Source organism: Lichenostomus cassidix, chromosome 20 (assembly GCF_008360975.1).
Source record: "Lichenostomus cassidix isolate B80296 chromosome 20, HeHo_3.0, whole genome shotgun sequence".
NCBI classification, from domain to species: domain Eukaryota; kingdom Metazoa; phylum Chordata; class Aves; order Passeriformes; family Meliphagidae; genus Lichenostomus; species Lichenostomus cassidix.
This window is the reverse complement of record NC_139500.1, coordinates 8351661-8370681: the sequence shown is the minus strand read 5'-3', so window position 1 is coordinate 8370681 and position 19021 is coordinate 8351661. Positions and strand designations below refer to the sequence as shown.

The following is a 19021-nucleotide window of genomic DNA, read 5'->3' as shown; positions in this document are numbered from 1 at the left end:
CGGCCGTGCCGGGCGAGCAACAGGTCAGAGGCACCGAGCGAAGAGCCCCGCGCCGTCCCGCCGTGCGGCCGTGGCGCTGCGCTCCGCGCTCCGCGCAGCCTGCGGGCGGCTCCGGCGGGAGGCGCGGCGGGGAGGGGGCGGGTGGGCGCGCCCGGGGCGCAGCGCGGAGCGCGGAGCCGCCGCCCCGCTCCGCTCCGCTCCCTTCCGCGGGCATGCGCGCCTGCCTCGCACATGCTCACTGCGCCCGCGGCGGGCGCGCACACTCCGCAGCGCCGCGGCTCCGCGCTGCACCGCCGGTGAGTGGGGCAGGGGCTGTCCGCGCCCGCGGAGCGCTGCGGTGCGGGGTGCCGGCGGGGCTCTGCCCGCCCGCGGAGCGCCGAGGAGCGGGAGAGCTGCGCGGGTGCGGGGCGGGGGCGCGGGGCGCGGAGCCCGTCGGGGTCGGTGTGGCGGAGCGGGGCTGCGTGAGGAGCTGCGGGCGACAATTAGCAGGGGGAGTTAATTGCCGCGCAGCGAGCGGTTCGCTTTTACCGTCAAACGAGCCCCGCTTATTAATTACTTTAAAAGCTGAAGTGCGCGTTTAAATAAAATGAGCCAATGCACTTTCCCGCGGCTGCTTCTGTGAGGAAAACTTCTATGTGATTTATGCAGTTTAAGTAAACTTTCTTGAGTGTTAAATTGTGCTTGAGCCGTGTCTGGCCTCTAAAGGAAATTTTTCATGGTATACAGCTACTGTTGTTCAGACATTTCAAATAGTGTTATTTTCTCTTGTATAAAGTTGTTATTGCTAAAATACATGTAGAGAACCAATAAACAGTTTATTGGTCTATATCAAATATTAACAGAAATTCTGTTCGGTGCAGTATCAGATTCACGCATCCCTGAGCGCCGTTAAAGGCATTGGCAGGAATGGTTTATTGTTTAATCTCTCTTGTGGACTTTATTAATTTACTGAGAATTTCTTATCTCTGCAGTGCTATCTGTAGAAGGGTCCCTCCCCTTCCTCTGCCCCAATTTTTTGAGAAAGCATGTCTAAATTTCTTTATGCTAGTCCACATCAGTGTGTGTTAGGGCAATCTGGTCCACCGAAGATGGCATACATTTAAACTAGTAGTTCGATGTCTAAACTAATGCTCCTTAGATAGTTTCATACATTTAGCATTGCATTATTTTGTTACTTGTTGCTTCAGACAGGAAAAATTCTTTCTCATCATTCCTTTTTTACGTGGGAAAACTGTTTCTATTCCTTAATGAAGCTGAATTTATATTTCTGCTTTGAAGTTGAAGGCATAGTGTGGCCTCAGATGTAACACAGGCAAGCAGGAAAGACTTGCAGTACAAATGTCTTGAAAATAATCAGTACTCACAGCTTTGGAGACATTCCAGAAACTTTTTAAGCATGTTTTGAAAATTCACTTGAAATGGCACAGCAGCTGATAACTTGACTTAATTATTCTAACCTAAAACTCTTAAAAAAAATTTAATGTATGGTGTAAAATTGAATTGTGCAGTTACAGAGTCAAATTGTCCACGTAACTCTTGTGCCTCTTCTACTCAACCACCAACAGGTCAAAACGTTTGGCTAAATAACAAGTGGTGTATGCTTTTGGTTTTACGCTCATCGATTTGTTTGGCTTTGCTTTGTTTAGCCCACTCCCCTCTGCTCATTTTCTTTTAAATCAGCACCCGGAGACTCGATTCCCATGACTCGCTAATCTTGTGACCATTATTTGGTTGCAATTTTTGAAATGGGTTCCTGTTTCAAATATCTCACAACCCTGGCAGTCTTAGGTTCCATTAGGAAAGCTTCATTAGGGAGAAATAAAAATGTTGTTGGTAACTCCCCCTCCAACAATAAGCCCCACGTTCAACTCCACGGTGTGTGCGGATATGCCTTGAATTATCAGAAGGAATTAAACTCAGGTATTCACACAAAGAACTTGATGTCACAATATCACTTGAAGAGTTTCGCCTATTGCTGTGTTGTTGTTTGTAGCTGGTTAATATGCTTTTCTTTTTATTTTTTTCCGAAAATGTAACAATTTAGCTATTAATCCTGCAAATATTAGTTGCATGCTTAATTTCCAGGCTGAAGTCTGCGTGGCTGTGTTTGTGTGTCAGTGTGGATATGTACACACTGCTGACAAAGAAAACAATTAAAGACGTTAGTAATTTTCTGCTGTCTTCCCAACTGTTATTTATGATGTGTAGTAGTAAAACAGCTATTCTGAAATCAGCTATAATTCTCTTCAGTAAGATTTGTTTCTCCTGTGCCAAATTTTGCAGTAACCAGATGGTCTTAAGGTGTCTTCAGCCGGAGAACAAGCATGAACAGTGCTGAAGACTAATTATTCCTTGCAGTAAATTCCTTCTGCAATAAATTCACAGGTTGTTAGACCTAATCTGTGGAAATGATTGTTAAGATTACTTAGGCAGTGAAAAATGCTTTTATAAATCCGTGAAAACTAGCAGAAGTTCTTAGAATGCTAAGAAAGTATTTTTGAGTTAATTTTGCCTGGTTGGGGTAACTTTTATTTGGGACAAACTGTTAAATGAAGTTGCAAATTCAAATACTTTTCATAAGCCGTGGAACACTGCAGTTTTAATACGAAGATTTCAAATATATCCTGTAAGTGGAGGGGTCGTTTGGTAAACCAAGTAGGGAAATCTCATACTGCCATTTCCAGTGTATAGTTAATTACCCTGTATATGTGTATTTTTCACAGCACGGGTAATACAAATTTGATTAGTGTATGGTGGAGTCTCCTGGATTAACAATCAGGTTCTTTTAATTAAATTTCACATTGTACTGCACAGGACAGAAAAACAGGAACAATAATATATTCAGAGTTACAAACAGTGGTGTATACTAAAGTTAAGCCATTCAGGCTTAAATACGTCCTCCTTTTTGGTGGCTTAATGTAGTAAAAAATGCGAGTTTTTTTTTATATATATGTCTATGGAAAAAAAATGTAAATACCCAAACCTCTTGGCATTTTGCTCGCTTTGGTATGAATAGGGAGAACTTGTCAAATCTCTTTCCCTTCCTTTTCTGCTGAAAAGCCAGCAAGACCATCCTGGTTGGGACTGTTCATTAAGAGATCCCATCAGAAAACAATTGTTCATGGCAGTCAGATTCTTAAAACAATACTTCATCTTTATTTGCAGATCTTAACTCAAGTAATGATGTTTAACAAACACCTTGTTTTAATCAGGTGAGGATAAGCCCTTCAATTAGGATGCAAATAATTGCTTCTCTTGGAGATGCTGCCATTTCCAAGTAGATTTGGTCCTCCTCAAGGTTTGAAGCAGCAGAGAGGAGAAAGCAGGAATAAGGATTTAGGGCTTGTGCAAAATATTTTTTTATCACAGCATCCAAAACCTGAGCCAATTCCTTTCTTTGTCAGGCTGTTCAGTTGCTCTTGATTTACTGCTGCAAGAGGTGTGAGAGGAAAATTGGATCCAAAATAATGTTCACTGCTGAGATGGTTCCAGCGAGTGTGTCACAGAGTGACTATTTAATTGAAAATAGTCAAACCTCTTTTCACTCAGTCTTTCTGCCTGTGCTTTAATTATGTATTTTAATTATTTCAAAGATGTGTAAAATGAGATGAGAAAGATTACATGGGCATAATCCTTCCCATTTAAAATTATTTGTCTGCAGCTGCTTAAGTCCTGGCTTTAGGAGTCACATATAAACATGTTTATTTAACATCAGCGTTATCTGTTAGATTGTACATGGTTCATTAACATGGAGAGAATACTTTTTGTTTAATAGTGTGTGGGAGCTGCCAGAGGTCAGTAGAGGTTGTTTGCCTGAAGTCGAGATGGCATCTTGGCTTTGCTCTCATTCTGTTTGTCACCTCTGCTGTGTCCGGAAAATGCTTCATTAGTGCCGTGCTAAGGTATTTTCCTGGTGGTTTTAGGTACACAGGCTCTGTGGAAAGCCAGAAGTCTGCTGCAGGGTTGCAGTAAGGTTTATGGGGAATTTTAGGGGAGGTTTGTTGTAATTTGGGGAGGTTTGTTGTAATTTGTGGAGGGTTCCATTAGAAAAAGTGGCTTGGAAAGGATGGGACAGGAGGGGGGAGAGGAACCTGGACATTGTTGTGATTTACAGCGTGGCTCTAAGTGGAGGTATTTTACAGAATTGAGAGTGTTTTTGTGCCAGTGGATAAGGTTTGTTGGTGTGGCTGGTCAGAGCTGGGCTCAGGAAGCTGTGCCTGGTGGTGATGCTGATCTGCCAGAGGTGACACCTCCTCTGCAGGACAGCACAGGATGGGGCTCTTCTCTCTCCACAGAGCTTGTGGGGTGTTCTCCACTCTTCATGCTGCTGATAGAAACATGCCTGGACATACAGACCTGAATCAGGGACTCCAGGAATATACAAGTATCCATGGCCTCAAGTTAGAAAAGGTTACTTAAAGTCTTTTAGTGTGACTTCTGTATGCGAGCTAATAGACACCCTGCATGCAGTATTGGGAGGGAGATGTGCACACTCATCTCTGTGCACAGTTTTAATTTTCATTTCAGCTTCTGGAAAATGTTTCTGAATGTTTCCTACATGTCAGTGAACTTCTCCAGCCTGATTTGGATGGTGGGGGCTCATTGGGCTTTTTGTGCCTTGGAGGGAGAAGATAATTTAAATTTCCATTAGAAAAAGGAAGAAAATTGCCACCTTGATTTTTATCAAGCAAGGACCCTGGTAGATAATAACCAGAAGGTGTTGAATAAAATGAGCATTATTGTAGAATTCAAAGTGCTGTGGAAGATGCAGTGTGACTGAAGCATACCGCAAATGTACAGTTTTTTAAAAGCATAACAGCAAAAATAGAAGGGCTTAAAAAAAAAAAAGATTAACTACTGTGTTGATTATAAGTTGTAGCTGAATCACTCTTAAGGCCTGGATATTGTTTTTTAAAAGCCAGCAAAAACAGCTATTTCTGAAAAAATAGTAAGTTCCCTCAGAAGGAGAGAGAGAACAAAAATAAGTGTTATCTTGGAGGAGGGAATGTCTGCGAGAGGGGTTTTTTTCCTTTGAATTATTTTCAACAAGTACTTACTCTGTTCTGTATTTTTAAGAAATTATGTGGACAGCAATTTTGTTGCTTTACCAAGGCAGTGAAAACACCAAGAATCCTTTTTATAATTTGGAAAGAATGTCAAAAGAATGAAGTAGTTAAACCTAAGTGTATTAGATCATACGCCTTAAATGCATAAATAAGCATAGCTGCAATCACAGAAACCAATGTTAAAACCACCAGGAAAACTCACCCACAAGCCGTAATGACTTAAAGGGAATGACCTCAGCCATTGTGAAATTTGTGCCTATTTGTTGACTGACATTTATTTGGTAGAAGCAGGGTGCGTGTTTTGTTGGGGTGTGGGATTTTGTTATTTGCAAGACTGCTGGGGTTTTTTTTTTGTTGTTGCTGCCAGGTTTGAATACAAAGAGTGCAAATGGGCTCGAGGCCGTGAGAGCCTGGATGTGATTTGGGCTTTAGCAATTTTGAAAAGCAGGTGAAGGGTTTGTTCTTGATGCACAGAGACTGGCAGAACTGAAGTTTGTTGTTCAGATGTTGGAGACTTCCTTGATGATAGCCCACTTCTAACTTATTCCCAGTGGGTTTCCTCTTAAGGAAATGAAGGTTTAAAGTATTTGGTTACAAACCTGAGATTTCTTCACGTCCGTATCTTTGCGTGAGTGCTGCATGAAATGCTGGTGTCATTCATCTCCCCTCTGCTTTTTGGAGAGGAAATTGATGTGTGGTACAGCCTCAGCTTGCCTTTGCTACAACTTAATAGTTCAGGGAAATGGAAGTCTTGAGTTATTTTAACAATAATAGACTTCTTTGGGGATGTTTTTACGTAAAGCGGCGTTACAGACTGCAGACTTGACCCGAGCCATGTCTCTCTGCAAACAGGGTTTCTCTCTGCTGGCTGCTCCTACTTTTATGGGTTGCAGTAATCAAAGGAGGTCCAGATTTAATTGCCCCTTCTTAGATGTGCAGAAGGGTTTGAGAAAATGGGTAAGTTCGTGCTGTTTGGTTGAACACCTAACTCTAGACGTTCAGCCTGGTTGTGCAGAAATTCTCATGTGCAATCTCTGCTTTTGAGAAGGAGAGAAGCCCAGCGAAATTAAAAAAAAAAAAATCCTACGTACAAAAAATATTAGTTAATCTAGTCAGCCCAGATAGTAACCCACGGAGGGTTGATGTGTCTGTGCTGGAAAGGGCAAACTGCACAGGGCAGGACAGCCAGGTGCTTCCAAACAAAGACAGTGGGGAAAATTTCTTAAACTCAGCAAACGCCTTAAAAACTGGCAATGCCTCTAGGATTACTCAGGCACCCACAAGAAACAGCGAGGGGAAAGTGGGGCAGGCATCTGAAATGTTTTTGTTTTTTAAATAGGTTGAGTAAGCAGAGCAGTCTGGGGGCCCCAGTTATTTACAGCTCTGTCTGTGCACCATGCAGAGAGTCTCATCAGCTGTCTTAGCGACAAGTTTTCCATCTATTGCAAATCGTGTCTTTTGATGACATTTGATTTGGCTGTTTGCTGGGTAATTGTCCTGCAGCTACTTGGAAATAGCTTTGATCAGTTTTGAATATAGATCTGTATCTCTAGTTTTGATTCCCCTTGCGACTGCTGTGCTCAGTTACCATCCTTAGAGTGTAATTGCAACTATTTGACAATTCTTTGATGCTAACTCAAATCAAAATGTATTTACAAAATACTTTACTCTCAGTAAATGTTGACAATGTGTACTTCGTTTTTGTGAACTATGCAAATTTATTATTTTCCCCCACTACTGTGGCTGAAACAAGACAAAATCTCATCTAAAATTGAGCAATACTTTTTATTTGAGGAAGAGAGATGTTTTTTTCCACCCTTTAACAAACTAAAAAGCACCATTTTTTTCTGAAACATGACACTTGAAAGTAAAACATGTGAATGTTATTTTCACTGTATCCAAATTTTCCTTTTTTTTTGGTAGGCTGACTTTATGTTTTAATTTATAAACCCATGGGTTTTGCTAGCTTACATTTGGTAAGTGCTGTGTTGATACTACTCCTCTTCACTGAGATAGAGTTAGGAGTAAGTCAGCCTTAATGCTTGTAGCAAAATACATAAATTTTCTCCTTCCCTGTGTTCAGCTATGGGTATTAGATCCAGTCATGCTCTCACTGCACTTCCCAGTCATTTGACTCAAATTGAGGTTGAATCCTAAATGAGTGGGAGCAGTTTTAAACCTTCTGTATTTGTTGCAAAAGTGTATATTTAAACTTTTTTTTTTTTTTTAATCCCGTCATAACTGCTGCCAATGCAAGTCCAGCTGACTTTTTCCGTGCAAAACAGGGGTGGGAATCAACATCCTTCTGTGCTATCCACGCTCAAAGGCCGTTTTGCAATCTGCAAAGGTTTCGAGCAGCAGTTAAAAAAGCTGATAAATCTGAATTGGGTGGGAAGGTCCCCGAGAGGGAGGTGGTTGTAACCTCCTGCACCAAAACTTTGCAGTGGTATGACTTAGTCCTTGGGATCACATCTGACCTGTACTCCTAAGTGTGTTGGTGGAGTTAGGTGTGCAGCAGGAAGATAAGGCAGACACCATTTTTCTTTTTATTTATTGAAATAAAATTATGAGGTGCTTATTCTGTTTAGCCTTGGTAGCTTGTTATGTAAATATCTATGTTAGAGCAATCTTGTTTTTAATCAAGTTCATTTCTCTCTGAATAGGAGGCAAGCTTAGGTCTCTGACCAGAAATACATAATCATTCAGCAATGCTGTAAATGTGTGTAACCCTGTACAAGGCAGTGCAAGATTATGTTCTGTAGAACCACTTTCACAGACCTTTGCTGTCTTTCCCTCTTCAGTGTCTCTTCACCTGAAAACTGTAAGTTGTGGTTTGAAGGAAGGCGTATTCTGCCTATTATGTGTGATTTCATGTTGTTTGTTTGGCAACCATCCTTCCTGTTTACTGCTGCAGATGAATATAATTTGGGGAAGAGAAATAGATGGGGAGGGGGACTAAGGAAGCCAAGTGAGTCTTCTGTAAAATATTTGAGATGCAGCGAAACTTCTGGGCTAGATTAGCTTTGAAACACCACTTACTCCCCCCTGCAAATTAGGGGTGGAGTGTGCAGACAAATGCTTGATTTCTAGCTGAATGTAATAAAGGATGCTGCTGCTACCAGTCAGATGCATTTATGTTGGAGCTCGATGCTTTCCTTGGTAAAGCCCAGGGCTTCTCCTTCCCCCAGCGCTCCCCTCGTCCCCAAAAATCAGGATTATTCAATCACAACAGCAGTTTAACCACGTCTGCGGTGGAGCAGGGTGGTTGCTTAACGATGCACAGAAGCATTGTGCCCTGGTCTAGGACAGGAAGTGGAAAATGAATATTGTTTTGAACTTGAACTTTGTGAGCAGACAGAAAGTAATTATTGGAGCTGAACTCCCCCGGGAGAAGTGGGGGAGTGATGCTCTGCACTCACCAGAAAAACTGTGATCTTAAGTATCTAGTAGTGTTTAACGCTTTGGTTTTACATTTCTGCTTTTTAATTGATCTTCTGCTCTTCTCTTTTATTGGCAAAGAGAGGAAGAAACAATTGGATGTAGACTTAGTGTACTGTGTTTGTTGATAGACACATTCCTGCCCTTCCTTTGCTGGTGGGGCAGGAGTCTGAAATTTTCCTTAGTCTTGGTGTTACTTTCAGTTGTAAATTGAACTGTTTTTCTGCTGGGTTACTTAATGGACCTATTATAATCTGAAAAATTAACTTAGTGATGATGAGCATGTAAAGGAATGTGAAGCCATTTAATCAGAAGCTGTAAGCCTACTACTTGTCTGGTATTCAGTTTTAATTTTAAACTAGAAATTTATCTGCCTTATAAAGTAGAAAACCCTACTGAAATGACAGATAATCTGCATGGCTGTAAAGTAAACATTTTGAGAATCAACTTTTTAATAATACATAACTACTAAAATATTACTGTTGTCTAGGAAAAAAAAAAGAGAAAATGGCAAATCTCTGCCTTCACTGAATATTTTGCTGTGTTTCAGTGGTCTGTGGCTTCAGTGAGGTACTTAAGTGTTTTTAGTGTTTTTCCTTGTATTTTGGTTGCTACTTTACAAGTTCTTCAGCAAAGAATAGTCAGTGCAAGATGTCTATTTCTCTTACAGATTTTCTGGTGTCTCCTGGAGATTTTTTAATACTGTTCCTTATTAAGATAATTAAACAGAGAAGGGAAAATATTTTTCTGCTAATTTCTGCCTATGATAGGTAGATGGACTTTCCTCTCCGAAAGGAATAATTCCATATTTTAAAAATACCATTTAAAGTATGGAAGTGAAATTACATTTATTTTCAAAGTAAAATTAAATACAGGGTGTTTATGATAAAGTCTCCCTGACCAAGTTCACAAGACTATTTTAGCAGTGATGAAGTTTTAGAGGTAGTAAAATTAAGTCCCTTTAAAAGAAAATTGTGTGATGATTTATTGTAGCAGAGTAGGTGAAATTCCTCTAGAGATTTTAATACCTTCCACCTGGTATAGAAATGAAAAGAAAATATTCTTTAGCTGGTGACTAATTTGTCACTAATACCCAGGGGTTCCTTCATTACAATGCAGAGATGTCAGTTTTAAGAGAAAAGTACAGTGAAAAAACCAAGTGCAACTTCCTGTTGGAGACTGTTACAAAAAAGGAGGAAAATAAAGGTCTGGAAAGCAGCCGAAGTGGTGTGAAGGAAGGCTCTAAAGCTATCAATCAGGGCAGAACGCTTGGGGAAGGCTTTTACCTGCAGGCTTCGGTGGAATTCATTAGGACACGTTTGAGGAGGAAAGTCACTCGATAGGACTCCAGAGGAGGAGTCTGACAGCAGCAATACCCAGGCTGACACTCCGTTCTGCTCTGAGCTGCACGTACTGCATCCTGCTGACTGCTGCAGGAGGAGCTGGGTTGGTAAAAAACCCTCACACTCTGCTCACTGATGGCTTTTTTATTTTATCACAGTGTTGAATGGATTGAATCCGCGGCTTCGGTGAAAAGGTGCTGGAGAATATCTGCAGCTCAGAGCTGGCAGCAGAGATCGCAGTGTTTCTGCCACATCAGTGTCTTGACAAGTCGTTTTTCCCAACAGAAAGTTATTCCAGTGCTTGGGGACTGGTGTGGTATCCTCACTTTGCCTTTGCTGCAGCAACAAAAGTTTAACTCTGCTCTTGTCCTTCCAGTACTGCTGTTTCCAGCAGCTTGGTGTGAGCATGAGCCATCACAATCCAGGGAGAGAGAAGTGAGGATTTCAGTCTCTTCTCCCTTAAGAAACAAGCTGCTGACCCTGCAGCAGCACCAGCACTCTTGCTTCTTGAGGGCTTTCTGCTTTACTCTTCCCCCATGTTCAGTACAACCCAAAAAGTTGCTCAGGAAGTGTGTTTGCAGTGGATGTCTATGATAGAAGTAATGATTCAACATTAGGACTCCGATGGTGTTAGAAATTAGAAGTGAGCACTGCAGCAAACAACATAAATGCTGGAAGCAGCGTGCCCAACAGCTTTGTGGTGAAGGTGTTTATGTTGCAGGGGAAGCCCTGGCATGTCCTGCAGACTCCAGGCCTTGGTTCTGTTTCCTACTGGTGAGATTTAATCTCAGCTGTTCTATGGTTAGTTGGAGATATGGAAGATTTTATGTTCTGTCAGAAGGAGATTACTGGAAAGGAAATTTATGGGGTTTGCTGCATTTCTTCCAGTTGTGGTGTATTCTTCCATCAGAGCACTGAGTGAATAAGAAACACTCTTGTATGTGTGGTGGGTTGACCTTGGCCAGTGGTCAGATGTCCACCCAACTCCTCACCCACTCCCCATCCTCAACAGATCAGGGGAGAAAATAAGATAGCAAAGCTCATGGGTCAAGAAAAAGATAGGGAGATCACTTACTATCTCCTATCACATGCAAAACAGACTCGACTCGGGGAATACTAATTTAATGCCAATTACAATAGCACTGGATGGTGAGAAACATAAGCAAGAACTAAAACAGTTCTGCCCACCCCCTTTGCCAGGCTCAACTTCACTCCCTCATTCCCAATTCCTGTACCTCCCCCAGGGGAATGGGGAGCGAGAGCCTGCAGTCAGAGCATGCATTTCCTTTTTACCACTCCTTTCTCCTCACACTTCTCCCCTGCTCTCTGCAGGCTGCAGTTCCTGTCAGGAGATCCAGCTCCAGCCTGTTTTCTCCGGGAGCTGTGGCTGTTTTTCTCACTTTTTTCCTTCCTGCCATGCTGGATTTTGCTTTTGGCAGAGGTGCCACCAGTCTCAAACAGCTCCTGTTGGGGTCTGTGCTGGAGCTGGATGGAACCAGCCCAGGACAGGCCCTCAGCCTTCCCCTGTCAGGCTCTACCTGTGCAGACACCTGGTAGAGCCTGACAAAATCAGCCCTTTATAAAATCACATCAGGCTGTGATGGCACTTTCTGCCCAGCAGGAATTCCTGCCAGGTTTAGAGCATCCTGTGACAGGGAAGGAGAGGGAAGGGTGACACAGAAGGTGTCAGCTGTCTCACACCTGAGGTAAGAGATCTGAGTGCTAAAGTTAGATCCACCTCTTCAAAAGTCTCTGAGTTGATGCAGAAAGGCTAAACAGGTGATCCTGTGGGCACAAGTCATCCTGCATGAAAAGCTGAGCTTGTGCTTGACTCATGCTTAAGGAGTGATTTTGATTGAAAATCTAGTTGTACTTGTATGGTAATGTGCTGGCTGTGAAATGTGTTGTCTTTTACATGAATTCCTGAATGAGGGACATATTTTTTTGCATTTTCAGGATCTTACATTTCCCAGATCTGTTTTCTCAAGTGTGTTTTTTTATTTTAAGTTGCCTGTAAATTTGTAACTGCTCTGAAGATTGGAAAGGCTGCTGTAGGGGACCTTTCCTCTTCCCTGCTTCTCCAGAGGCCAAATCTTTAATGTTTGGGAGGGTTTTGCCTGTATTCTATTAATATTCATATCTAAAGTGCTAGAAACAAGTGACATGATCTTGCCATCAAATGGTGGCCATCCTCTGTTTTTAATCATGCATTCAAGGCTTAAATAACATTTAAAATTTTCTCAATAAGTTCGTCTTCAGAGCTTTTCAGACATGAACTTGAAGCTCGCATGGCATCATTTTTACCCTTATTTATTCTCCAAAGGAAGACGTGTTCAGTTCCTTATGACCCACTTGTCATTCCTGATGATGATGATGGCAGCTCTGTGCCTAGGAAGAGCCTGGAAAGTGCAGGGCCGAGTTTGTCTGAGGAGGGTATAGAATCCTGCTGTTCTCAGTGGAATTAGGTTTACTTTGAGAGGGATCTTGCTGAAGATTTGCCTGTAGCTGCTAACAAGGTGGTAATGAACGTGTGGTGCTGGTGTTATCACATGTATTGATGTGCCAGATGCTCTGCTGGCAAGCTAACATTGTCTTGTGCTGCTTTTTTCTCCTCAAGATAGCCTTACATTTATATTCTTGTCCTGGGAAGCAAGTTAGAAAAGTCATTTGAGCATCAGTGAGCTCAGGAGAGAGAGCTCTGTGTAAGCATTTTTGTGCTTAACCTGACAAGCCAAAGTCTTGCCCCAAAATATTGTCTGCTGCTCTACAAAGAAGCTGTCAGTCCTTCATTAATCATTCAGTGGTCCTTTAACTGCACAGTAAACAAAACCCACCAGGCCTGTGTTGTCCTGCTTGCAGCCAATTCTCCTTTGCTCAACACCTCATGGAGAACTAGGTTTGAAACCCAATCTGGCGAGGTGCAGCCTCCCCCAGCAGACTGCTGCTAATGTCTCCTTAATGAAAGGGTTTTGTTGTGCCAACACCATCCTCTCTGTCTTTCCTCAAGTGGATGCTCTCTGTGTTGATGCAAATACCATTACCAGGAGTAGAATGGAACCTGCAATGTTGTGGTCTCTGGAACTCAAAATTCTGTAATTACTCTTGGCATATACTCTTAAAGGTTAGTGCATACAGGGGTTTTTTTTCAGCATTGCTGAAAATCAACCTCCAAATTCTGTTGTGGTTTTTTTTTTTTTTTTTGTAGTGCCTGAAGTGGCTGATACACCCTTGTGACTTTTGGAAGTGCAGTTCGGATTGTGTTCTGCAAATTAAATGTTAGTAAAGAAGAAATAGCTGGGATGTGACTTGTTGAGGTGTTTTTCACATGGTCTCCTGACAGTGAGCAGTCAAGGGCTTAGATGTTGGTGTATTACTTAAGCAAAAGGAAGTTAGAGTTTAGTTGCCAAAATCTGACTTTTTCAACTTGTGAGCTGACAGAATAGGTATGCTTTGCCCTGAAGCCTTAGCGTAGAAGTTACACAGCAGTTCCCAACCCTGTAAATTTGAGGATTTCCAGGCTCACTTAAGTGCTGTCAACCAAGGCTTGTGTTCAGTCTTAAGCATTTTTCGCTTTTCTTAGGAGAGCCCAAAATAATCAGTTCTTGGAAAGGAAGCTGTGTTATCCTGACATGAGTTAAAAAGAAATATTGCTCCCAGATTGCATATGTCTGCAATACACTGCTCAAATTTGTTCTGCTGAATGTTAACTTGCAACGCTGAAGGTAAGTAACTGTGAAGATAATTTTCATGTTTAATTAGTTGTGTGCAGGATTCATATGTGTTTTATTCTCATTTCAGTTTCTTGCCAGCCTTGTATTTTTACTTTGCTATGAATCTGTGAGTGTTTTTGGAGGCAGTGCTTGTGAAGTGATGGCCACCAGTTCTTACCTTTTATGAATGTATTAAATGCATTTTTGATCTGAGGATTTTGACTTGCTAGGTACTGACAAGTCAGATTTTTTTTTTTAATACAAAGGAGATAGAATCCAGTTGTCTTTAACAATGTATGTAATCTCAGAAGAGTAAACCCCAATGCTTACCCCTTAAAAAACTCTTCAGAGAAAGAATTGCTTGGAGGAAAGAACCTGCCAAGCTTTCTTTGCCTTAAAAATACTTGCAAGTATCATGTAGCCAGCCACTGTGTTCACTGATACTAAACATCAGTGAGCAATATCCCACCAATTCCTAAATTCTATTTAATTTTCTGCTTCTCTAGTAGAGCTTTTTGGCTCTGTTTTTAATTGCAGTAAATGGCTGCCAAGCTGGATGCATGACATGAAATAAACCTCCAAAGTGGTTTGATACCCCTGCAAATGGGACAGTGCTGGGGATACCTGAAGTATATATCAAGAAAGGATTGCAGAGTTGAAAGTCTGCACATGAGTAGAGTTTCTGGATTAGGTGGTGTGGGCAGGGTCCTCAAAGCCATGTTACAATAATCTGTTTGTCAGTTAACATTATAATAGTAAAAGTGGTGCCAGCTTCAGCTGTGTTGGAGTATTTAGATGTAATCCTGTGTTTACAGGGAAGTGCAGGTAGCTGTCACCTAAAGAGGGCAGTAATTTGGGCAGATCTTACATGGCATTAGGACTACAGTCACCCCATGGGCTCTGGGACCTCCTGAAGCAGTGGTGTTGGTAGATCACAGGTATGGCTTGCGGACTGCATTAATGTCAGTGCTCTGTCCTGGCTCTGTCCTGCTCAGCCTGGCTGCATGTTCCTGTCTTCTCCCCTGCTGGTGCCATTGGATGTGCTGCAAACTGGATCAACTTGCTGATCCAGCTGGGTAGAAAAACAGGGAAAAAGTAGTTTGTTGGTCTGGCTTGTGTCATTGCAGGAGGTTGTGGCTGCCCAGGAACAGGACAGGGGTGTATCTTTGGTCAGTAGTAAAGTCTCTGAATGTTTACAATCATTAGAAGCTAACAAAATCCTGAGAGAGATGATGATACAGTTTTGCAATTACCCTTGATAACTGAACTTCCAGGCAATAATTTGGGAAAGAAGTCAATTTGCAAGTAGTCATTGTCACTGTTGAGGATTGATCAGCTTAATATTTTAGTTTAGGCTTTTTTTTTTCATGTTCTCTTTTATAAAATTTCAACCCTTACCTGGCTTGAACTTCCAACAGCATGTGCCAAGTCCTGTCCTGTTCCTTCATGTGGCTCCCAAGGGCACTTTTAGGTAGATATTTTTGAAATGTGCATCTTAAGCACATTCCGGATGAGGTTCAGAGCAAGATGGGAAGTTTGCTGCTGCTTTTATAACAGCCAGAGAAGCTGGAGGAAAATAATGGTTATGCACTGAATGGTAGGAGTGCTTGCCCCAGTCCTAGGAAGCCCATGATGGATTTCCTCCAGGCACAGGCTGTGTGTGACATCCTCAGAGTATAATAGTAACACACTGATCCTTATTTAATTCCCATTTGGAATCTTGTCAGAAGTGACTTGCCCAAAATCTAGCACCATGTTAGTAGGACAGTGATGAAAACCAGGTATCCTTAATTTCTAAAGTCACTGGTGCATTACCTACTTAAAGACCTTGCTGAAATGAGCTGTAGCATTCCCAGTTTTTTGGTTGCAATTTGTAAATTGTATTTTAAAATAGCTGTATCTCTCCTTCAGGTGGGGTTGATAGGATTGACTGACAAACTGTTTTAATTACTGAATGTAGGTTGCATATATACAAAAAGAACTTCTCTCTGACAAAAACATATTATATCTTGGCTCTTGGTACTAACCAGCTCAACTTAAATTTCACAGCTTGCTGCCAACAGCTGCCTTGCTAAGACACAGTGCTCATAATAAATGAAATTTCATGAAAAGAAAAATGAAAACTTTGTTCCAGCTGGATTGTAAAGGCAGTTGGAGCATTTCTATCATGCATATAAAGCTGCCATCCACATAAACATTTCAAATTAGTTTTTCATTTTTAATAATCAGGATCAGACCTTTTCTTATTATTGAGGCAAATGCAAGCTATTAGAACCATACAATTTCATTCAATGTCCATTAGCTGTTGAATCCTGTCCAAAGTTAAGTGTTGCAGTGTTTGGGGAGAAACTCACCTTTTAGTTTCGGGTTTTCAGGTTTGTGACAACCTTTTTGGACAAACACCCTGCAGTGAGCAGGCTGCTCTGGCCCTGCGTGGTAGCACTGGGAAGGGTGTTAGTTACATCATTTGTTCTTGGAGCTGTTGCTGTGCATTGTTGAAAGCCCTGCAGCTGGTGAGTGCTTGCCCGGACTACCAACAGGAATCTCAGCTGAATTATCACACACCCTCTCTGCACATGGAAGAGATTAATTCTTATAGCCACAAACAGAATGAATGCTTTGTACTTAGTACCATAATGTAAGTTCATGCTGAAATACAGTGCCAGTAACCAACTCTTTTACCAATAAAATCACAGTTCTAATAACCATGTGTTTTTATAGCATCCTCATCCCAAAGGATCAAAGAAACATTGATTTATTTAGCTTTGGGTCCCATCCCCTGTTGTTCTCACTCTTTTCCCCTTGCTCCCCATGAGCTCAAAAGAGCCATATATGAGATGAAGCCCAACTGTTGGTGTGTACTCCCCAGCAGGGAGGGACACTCTGCAAAACCACAGAAGAGAACATTTCAGCCAGCAGAAGTGACAGGCAGTGTTGTGGGCAGACAGAACACAAACACTAGAGCCTGCTTTGGCCAGGGGTTGATATTGAAAGTTTATAAAAATTCAACCTTTTAAAAAATCACACCACACGTGGTGTACAACTTTGCCCGTGTATAGAAGAGTTTGTTAAACTCAGAACTGATCTCTCCAAAACCTGGTTGAGGGTGCTATGAACAGTGTTAGTTCAAGACACCAGAGGGGAGAATGTTGATGTGAGTGCCTGATCAAGCAGGTATACAGTGTGCAGTTCATATGTAGAATTTTGTCCTTTAATTCAGAAAGGTGAATAAAGCTCTCGAGGAGTGTTCCCACCCTATAGCTGAGCTATTGGTAATGTGATCATGTCCCCAGCCTACTACAAGGGCCCCTTGCCCTGCTGCAAGTGTGTGCTAAGACATGGTGTAACATCCCTTGTAAGTAGTCCCTGGGGGGCTGTCAGCATTTTTACCTCAACTGCTTCTACACTTGCAGGACTGGTTGAAGTTCCTTATCAAAAGGCAGCTCAATACAAGAAGATTTCGGAAAACTTGAGCTGACAAAACTAGCATGCAGTACTGAATTTGCTTTACAGAAAGGTGTTTTGTGGTTCAGACAGGATTTGGTGGTTGTTGATTACAGCAACAGGTCCAAGACCTACTGTGAATGTAGATGTAACTAAAGTGTTTGTTGCCTCAGAATATTTATTTCTTATGATCAGAGAAAAAACCAGCGTGGACACAAGATAGAAATTTCCATGAGCAGGTCATTATTTTATTTAGAAATAAACCAAATATTTGGGGTTTGCCTCTGCATTGTAGAGCTTTAGAAAAGCTTAATAATTCCTAATGGCTGAACATTCCACGTTTAAGCCTAAAAATCCTACTTCTGGCTAAAAAAAAATTGTTTTTAAAAAAGAACCTGTGAATGAGGAGCTACAACTTTCACTGTTTTAAATGTTTTTCCATCTCATCTTTGAGTGCATGAAATAGGTTGTATGCCACCTATGGGTCTATCAGAACTGGCAGTATGTCAGGGAGAAAGAAATTGATATACTGCAAAAAGCCCTGTCAGCAGCTGGAGGACAATCCTATTCTGGCATAATTCTTACTCCAAGATATTTCTGTTGCTGGAGGATATTGTCACCTTGAGCTGTGCCTTGTTTGCACATTTAATGCTGCCTCGGGTTTGTCAAGTAGAGATTGCAGTCAGTACTTGAAGCAGCATGGATTTTTATTACCAGCAAGAGTCAGACAGTATTGTTGGGAGGGAGGGGAAGGTTACGTGTTCCTGTGCTCAATTCTGTGTTCCTTAGGTGTTTATGGAAAGAGAAGCTCCAAAAATGTTTGCTGCAGAAATGTTGGTACTTTGTGTCTCTGTAGATAAGAATGGCAGAATTACTTACATATGTCTGTTTGTAGGGAGAGAATAATTGTTGGAAGTATTTAAAAATGGGAATGATTGAGTATCTAAAACTGTTTCCAACACATAGTACAAATCTTTTTTTGACATTTGATCTATACTGTTCATACATCTTTTATATACACAGAGGGATTTACTGCTTTGTAATCAAGCTGCTGAAGAAAAACGTTGTCCTTTTATTCACTGGGGATGACTGTAACAAATTAAAATGGTTTCCCATTAGCTTTCCCTACTTAGCTGAATCACTTAAAATTACTTGGGACTTTGCCCTTGTCTGACCTCCTCACCTTTGCTCAAATATTTCTGCTTCCAGGAGTGCAGCAATGTTGGTCCCTCAGCCTCACCTCTGTGTCTGGAGTTACAATTCATTTTGGGCTGGAAGCAGAGAACCAAGACAGAGCCCAGAGTGAAAAGAAATTAGTTTTAAAAGCCTCATGCTTGGCAGGTGATCTCTGGCATGGTAGGTTGCTGACAGTGTCAGCAGCTTATTGTAGCTTCATTTTCAGTTGTGTGTTTTTCGGTAAGACTGTGCATGCAGATGAAGATAGGTTGTTTTGATTTGAGCCTTTTGTGGGCTCTTGGTGTTTTTGTTTGTTTGTTTGTTTGTTTTATTGCTGCTGTGAGGTTTCTGGGCAATAATGGCTTTACCAGCCTGTGGGCAGGACTGTAGAGCTGAAACACCCAAACCTCTGAGGCTTGTCTGAGCACAGAAGTACATTTAAACAGTATATGTAAAATTCTCTCTTTCTCCTGTTTATTGAATGCAACCAGAGTTACACTGATTTACAAAACAAACTGCAGGTTTGTAACTGCTTTTCTGTCAAATGTACAAGTCTTGGTTTATAACTGACAGTGCCGTAATGTTAAATGCACACACATTAATTAGTCATTATGATAAAGTAAGAAGAAAGTCATGACAGTATTTAGGCAGTATATATGCAGTTCAATTCCAGATTGTTATTTTTGTTATGATAGGAATGGAAGGAATGGATTTCTTACCAAATTCCCAAATATTACTTCCTCCTACCTGTTACTTCTCTTGTACCCAGTTTCTAAATTCAGGTTTTATATCTCTTGCTGGCTTGTAATAGTAACTTGGAGGTGATGTGAGATTGTCTTAGTGC

The 19021-nt window shown here is 41.5% G+C and overlaps 1 protein-coding gene across 2 annotated transcripts in view; it reads left to right on the top strand.

The window, feature by feature from the left end:
* The first annotated feature begins 212 nt into the window (after window positions 1-212).
* EYA2 (EYA transcriptional coactivator and phosphatase 2) overlaps window positions 213-19021 on the top strand; it is an 84639-nt gene continuing 65830 nt past the window's right edge. For both annotated transcript variants that reach the window (XM_085078904.1, XM_085078903.1), the window contains exon 1: window positions 213-296. In XM_085078904.1, coding sequence (XP_084935030.1) covers window positions 232-296 — 65 coding nt within the window. In that variant the 5' untranslated portion in view covers window positions 213-231. The remainder of the gene's footprint in view (window positions 297-19021) is intronic.